Source organism: Castanea sativa, chromosome 3 (assembly GCF_040712315.1).
Source record: "Castanea sativa cultivar Marrone di Chiusa Pesio chromosome 3, ASM4071231v1".
In the NCBI taxonomy this organism is placed as follows: domain Eukaryota; kingdom Viridiplantae; phylum Streptophyta; class Magnoliopsida; order Fagales; family Fagaceae; genus Castanea; species Castanea sativa.
In genome coordinates, this window is record NC_134015.1 from 19,246,887 (window position 1) to 19,254,153 (window position 7,267).

General features: G+C 33.1%; 1 protein-coding gene across 2 annotated transcripts; it reads right to left on the bottom strand.

Moving 5' to 3' along the window:
• Positions 1-2,156: 2,156 nt before the first annotated feature.
• Positions 2,157-5,853, bottom strand: LOC142629757 (protein LIGHT-DEPENDENT SHORT HYPOCOTYLS 1-like). Of its 2 annotated transcripts, none has more exons than XM_075803794.1 (2): positions 4,633-5,853; positions 2,157-2,451 (listed from the first exon to the last, which is right to left on the bottom strand). In XM_075803794.1, exon 1 carries the CDS (start codon positions 5,265-5,267, stop codon positions 4,665-4,667), a length of 603 nt encoding a protein of 200 aa, XP_075659909.1. In that variant the 5' UTR covers positions 5,268-5,853; the 3' UTR covers positions 2,157-2,451; positions 4,633-4,664. The 2 variants fall into 2 exon arrangements, with proteins under 2 accessions (XP_075659909.1, XP_075659908.1); XM_075803793.1 differs by having other exon boundaries at positions 2,157-2,455.
• Positions 5,854-7,267: the final 1,414 nt, after the last annotated feature.

Sequence of the window (7,267 nt, forward strand, 5' to 3'; positions counted from 1 at the left end):
TCAATTATGAATAAATTTTTAGTATATTAGATGTGATATATAATATAATGTGATACTTATTAATGTCATGATACTTGATGGAAACTTAAACGTTTAAGCGGTTAGTTTTAATACATATAACTAGGGGTTAACTCTTGCAATCATAGTTGTCAAAATCTCGATTTGGATCCTACGATTCTACGATTTTACTTGTCCAAAATGATCTGGATCTTTCAAGGATCTTTGCAATCGTTTAAGACCGGTAAGATCGTACAATTCTGATGATCCCAAACGATCTTGGTTTCTTGTAATCTTCTTTAACTTGACAGAAGATTTAGTTGGACTCAAATGAAAAATAAAATCTCAAAAGACCAAGTTTTTCCACTCTAATGTAGAGAGAATGTCAGTTGGATCCAAATAAAAAATATTTTCAATAAAGTGTCACATTTTGAGATTTCTAGCCTCTTTAAATGATACTTACAAATGAATATAGTGATGTATAGTAATTATATCAATGAATGTATAATTTATGTGATTATTTAACATGCCAATGTGTATTTTTTTTCCCAAATAATATAGGATCTTATGATCCACGATCCGATCTTATGATCCACGATCCGATCCTACGATCCACGATCTCACCTACCTTCCAGGATCCTACGTAGAATCCCGATTTTGACAACCTTACTTGCAATGCACGTGAAAGTTTAACAAAATATTTTTTTTTTTACTTTTTTTTTTGTCTCAATATAAATTATAAAATTTATTGTAATTATTACTAGACATTTTAACATGATTATATTAGTATATGGAACTATCTATTCTTCCATTTAAATAAAATATAATACAACAAATTTCTTTTAGAATGTTTAAATATTAGTAATAGGGTTTGTTTTCAGAATTTGATAACAAAGCTTGCTTCCTACTATATAATTATTGTGTGATCCTTTTCTTCAAAACATTGTTGGAATGAGATATCTTATTTCATTGTAAATAATCATCAAAGTTTTATTTTTAAGACACTAAGTAAGCAAGCAATTTATTAATTAAAAAGAATCAAAGAAAATTACTTTATCATTTATAAAATTATACAAATAGCATATTAATAAATTTTTAGTTATGTATGTCTCCATTTTTAAATATTTTCAACAAATTTGAAGTGGAGACGGGACAAGACAACAACCATTTGGAATGAGGGTAAAGCACCCATCCTCTAGCTCCACCCTATTCCATTGCCATCCATACAAAATAGCTATTACAACCACTTGTCATAAATACAAATTTCATGTTCCACTTTTTGTGTTTTATTTTAGAGATTAAATTCCGTAAGGACATAGTGTAAAACTTATGTTTTACGCCTCCAACCCATGTTTAACTAATATCATATTAGTTAAAATTAGTTATAGTCTTATTTGGTTGTACAAAATTTAATGAGGTAACACCATGTCCATCTTTATATGCATGAAAAATTAAATCTTCATCATGAAAAAATAGAGAAGATCCTAATCCAATATGGTTCTAAACTGTTTTGATTTGAACTTACTTTCAGCTGGTTTCTTTTTCTTTTTTAGTTAGACCTTATTTAACATGTATTTATTTATAGACTTTATAAATTCTACATGCATTGCCTCTCTAATATCAGATAGGGTTTTCCTTATATTCATAATAGGGCTTAATTCTTATAGTATTACTTCCCTATGTGTTAACTTTAAATTTTTATGAAAATAGAGAACAGTGGCAATTTCTTTTTTTTTTCCCCCCCAACTATTTTCTGATTTACATGTCTTTTAATGGTGTGAAAAATAAATTATGTAAGAAAGTTACGTTATAAAAATATTTCATTATATATGAATTTACTGATGGCAGAACCCACTATTATTATGGTTTTATAATATATATATATATATATATATATATATATATATATATATATATATATATATAACACATGCATACACACAAATTTTGGTTTTATTATAAAACACACACACATATGGCAACCATCTCCTCCCTTTGTCTTCCCGCCAACACTTTTATTAGGGTTTAAATCAAATTATTCTAGTTGAAGTGCATGTGTGCTTATAGAAAAATTTTCTGTAGTTGATTATCAAAAAAGAATTCTGTAGCATCCTTGCAGTCATGATTATTGAAGCAACCATTAAGAAGAAAGATTATACTGATAATTAAAAATTAAATAGATAAGCTTGATATAGATGTTGGAAAATGATAGAACAAGACATACTCTCCTTACAAAGCAGACTGGAGAAATAAGCTCTGGTGATCAGGTCCTTTGTAATGCTATGCAGTTTTAGAGTTGAGTTCTATCATATATATGCACAAATTTCTAATAGTGTGATTACAAGAAAAGGCATATACCATAGCGCTTGGTATAAGTCAAAGCAGGATCATGATCATCACCAAAGGCCGAAGAGAAGTTGGTCACAATGCCATCATATGATTCACATCCAGTTACTTCCTAAGAAAAGACATGAAGTAATTCATTGATAACTTAATCTTCCTTTTTAAAGCACTACTGTAGGAGAATCATTTATAAATAGACTTTGATGTTTGCCAAAAGCAGAGGCGAAAAGGAACGAAAATAATTTTGTAAATTGAAAATATATTCAAGGATAACTCTACTACTACAATAAGCAAACTCTTGGGTAGCATATTTCTTCTTTCAAAAGCACTTTTACTTCCAAAATATGCACCAATTTGGCAGAGAAAAAAAAAATTTACCGTGCATCCCCTCGAACTGGTCAACATTACACATCATTGCAATATGTTACACTTCAATTTCCAATCACAATATTTTAAAAATTCTCCAAAGTCATCAAAAAAAAAATATGAATGATGTCACATGATTCATCTATTCAACTCAACATAATTAGCATTTAGACTTAGTTGAGTCCATTCCTATATTTTATATATATAAAAAAAGAGGAAAAAGAAGAAACTAGGAGGAAAAGAAAAACAACGATCATATCACATTGACCAGTGACCACTCAAAACAATTTAAGGATTAATAGAACATATATACTAGATTCAAATACAAAACTGCAATCCCTATGATCTTTGAACATTCACCTCAAACTCAAACTTTCAAAGAGAGAGAGAGAGAGATATCGTTATCTGGCAGTTATGAATCAAGATATCAAGGAATGTCCCAAAATCACCACATAAAACATGTGTCAATCTTTATATTTTTCAGATTCCAATAAGAAATAGTCTCTTGCAAAAACTAAAAAGGGAAAAGAACCCACATTTGTATGATCATATGATAATTTGATGATACAAGAAAATTACAAAAATGCATTCAATTTTTCTCATCCTTCTATTTTTTGTTTCTTGATCAAATTCTGAATAAACATCTAATGAACCTAAGTAAACCAATCGAGATGGTTACAAGTGAACTCTAAACCATTTGTTTTTGGAGTAGCATTTATATTTATGTATACACAATTATCACTTGAGACAAAAAAAGGTTTAATAGCATGATCACTTGTATCCACAAGTTATAAACCATCTACCTCCCTAACTCAATCATGTCAGATTGATTTGAGTGCTTCCCTCATCAAGCTTTAAAAATGGAAATATAATAATGCATCCTTCAAAGGTGACATGGAATGAGATACCCAAAAGGACAATCAACATCAGCCTACCATAGAAAACAACTTTAATCATGTTTGAAGGGTTTGTTGTCCAGGTCAGGTGGATGAGGAACTAGCCTCTCGAATTCTCAATATTCCATTCTTCCATGGGCTCAAAATCTATTTTATTATCTATCATATCCAACACGAGTGTGAATTTTTAGCTGGCATCTATTAATAGAAAAGATAATCTAGCTTTTGTCTGTTTGCTTGATTATAGATCTAATTAGACTATCTTTAACCTACTACCTAACCGGATCTCACTGTTTATAGGCTCGTGAGTTTTCCACTTCTCCAATACTTTTGTCCTTCGTTAGGACACTTTTCCTTTTTATTTGGGTAAATACTATACACAGCAGATGTGTCATTAAAGTCGAATTCCCCCTCTTTCTCTCTGCATGACACAGAGAGAGAGAGAGAGAGAGAGAGAGAGAGAGAGAGAGCGAGAGAATAACTGTCTAACAAGTTCCACGTCTATTAACCAATATGGACGAGATCGGTGTCTCTAAAAAGTGTCTCTATAAAAAAAATATGGACGGGATCGAGATCACATTGTCTAGTACCAGCAACATATACCTTATCTTCATACTATATGATAATGCAAACTGTCTAAATTTAAAATGACCCACTAGACGAATTGCTTAGATAATGGAAGACATATCCACATATCATCATTCCAAACTGCAATCATCTTTCCCTTCAATAAATGGCCGATATCCCATTTCCAATTAAAATTACATAGAGGAGTAATCATTAACAACATATATTTATACAAAATCCACTACTAGAACAATTTTTTCAAGCTAGCACAACCATCATAATTGCTCCTCCTAAAATCCACTACTTGCTACTTATTCACCCACTCATATATTAGAGAAATTTCAAAGGGTATACCCACAAATATTCCCAAAACATGTTCTGATCAGACACATAATAACCACCAAGAAAAAAACAAAGAAACAACCATCTAAGAGAGAATTGAAGTAGGAGAAGAAAGATATACCCAATAACTCATTTTTCTTTTTCTTTCTTTCTCTATGAAGTTGCATTAGGAGGATGAGGAGGAGGAGTATTTGAAGTATTCATCTTTGGCTTAGGCCTTTTCCTCTTCTTCTCATAGCTGACCCCTCTGGCTTTAGCCTGAAAATCACGAACCTCACGCAAATACAGCCTCACAGCTCTTGCACCAAAGGGGTTTGCTTCTGGTCTTCCACCATGTTCTTCATACGCGGCACGGAGACGGCCAATAAGAGCATCAAGGCTTCCCCAAGCTTGTCGTAGAGGGCAAGGACAAGGAGCAGGAGGGTTAGGGAGACCAAAGAAAGGGCAAGTCTGGTTGTGGACTTTGGTCTTGCCAAATTGGTCTAAGTAGCGAAGGAATTCAAGGACATGTGCACCACTGCACATGGGGAGTGAGAGTGGAGGCCTGTGGTTCCTCAAGTACTGGCAAAAGGTGTTCCAGTCTCGGCGCTTTTGGTTCTCATAGCGGCTTGGAGTAGTAGTAGAAGTAGACGATGGTGATGAGGATGTGGCAGTGGATGGAGTTGTGGGAGTGGTGGGCGTAGTTGGGCTAGTAGCTATGTTGGGTATGAGGTGGTTTTCGTAGGTGGGATTGCTTGCTTGCGAAACTAAATCCATGGTGAAAGAAAAGGTATTTGCTTCTGGGTTTAGTTGCTTTCGTAGGAATTTTGCTTGGATCTTGAAAAGTTGAGATTTTGTGGTTGGTCTTCTTCTACTATTATTTTAGGGTTTTCCTCTGCAAGTTTAGACTGAAAACAGCTTTCAGAGAGAGAAAAAGAGTATGATTCTTACAGCTGTGAATGATTAGATGGGAAATGGAAGATTACAGTATCCAAAAGAGGAAAAATGGTAAGATTTTGCATGGCAACAAAGAGAGAGAGAGAGAGACAGAGATAGAGAGGAAAAAAAAAGGGGGTGTTTGTGGAAAATAATGGTAAAATGGGAAGAGAATAAGAGATTCTTTCTCTTTAAATGTTTGTCTTTGGGCTTCTTTTGTTTAAGCGAAGAGTCAGCAAGAAATCTTTAAGGACTGCAGTTATTGAGGAGAAAAGCGTTTTAAGAATGGCTGCAGCTCATTAGATTTTCTTTCCAGGAAAAGGGAAAGCAACTGAGAGTTTAATACTGGTCTCAGAGAGAGAGAGAGAGAGATAGAGAGAGAATCAAGTGGTCTAGAGGGTCAAGAGGGTTCAGTCTGTGTAAAGAGCTTGAGGTTGAAATAAGGAAGTAAAGATAACATGAGAGTGTTTTGTTATAATAGGACAACTTTGGCAGTGAATAGAAAGATGATGGTGACCAAAGAAAGACAGACATATTATTGTCATCACACACTTCTTAGGCGCGTGCATACACTTCCTTAACATTTATAATTTTTTTTTTTTTTCATGTCTCTAATGTCCTTTACTACTTTGAGAGTACTTTCCTGTTTAAATTGGAGAATTAATGGGAATTGGGAATTTGGGATTTTGGATTCGTGGAGGAGTGAATTTTTTTTTTTTTTGATAGCAACATTTGGAGGAACCTTCAAAGCAACTACCTCTATACTCTCATCCAAAATGGTGTACCATGTCTCAAGCTTTATCTTAGGTGAGATATCAATGGACTCATGGTACTGCGAAATGTTAAACAAAGTGTATAACATGTACTCGGTTGAAATGGGAATATCACAGTCTTCCTCAATGTGTTAGGTAATTCTCCATTAATTATATTTAGGCATAGTTGCGTATATAGGGTCCCTATTGGGGTATGATGTTAACTATCAATATAAATTAGTTTATACATCACACCTATAATTTTCACATAATGACTCTATTAATTAGATTAGATAAGTTAACTGTGTTTTTATATTTCACGTACGGAACGAGAACTTTACACTTTGGTACTCTTCTTTTTAGGGACAATTGGCTATCACTTTAGGTGAAAAAAAGGACAGGACCTTTAATTTAGTTAACCAACTGCACTATTTCCTTGTTAAGAAATTTCGCATGAAAAAACAATCTTACTGATCAGTTTGATAACAGTTAAAATTGATGAGAGCTTGGTGGTTGTTTGCAGGATTAGTCACTGCACTTGATTAACTATGGCTGTTTGTGATTTCAAAATACTGAAAATGACCATACAAACAAAATCATGGTAAACTGAAAGCTCGCAATTTAATTGGAACTTGCGGTTAATGTGTGGGGTAATGTGTATGAATATGTCAACCGGTGCAGGCTGCAGCAGCTGCAATTATCTGAGCAATATAACTTGCAAAAGCCGATAATCTGAAGAGAATTAAACTGGAAGGTGATACTAAAAATTGTTTTGTTGCTATTAAAGAGAATTGCTCCTATGCTACTTGGCCTATCCAAACTTTAATCGGTAATGCTTTAGACCATAACAAATCTTTTAATATTTGTGTAAAGTTATAACTTACAATTATTTTATGTTAGCTTTAATTTTGTGTCAAATTTGATTGTAATTTCTTCAATCATTTTTTTCTGTATGTATGTGGATTTTTAATTGTAAGGGATGAGTGTGTGAAAATGTGAAGACTCAACCTTAAAAGGATGAACAAGTGGATTTTGCGAATGTCTTGTGAGAAGATTACCCGTGAAAGAACCATATGTAAAGTACATGAT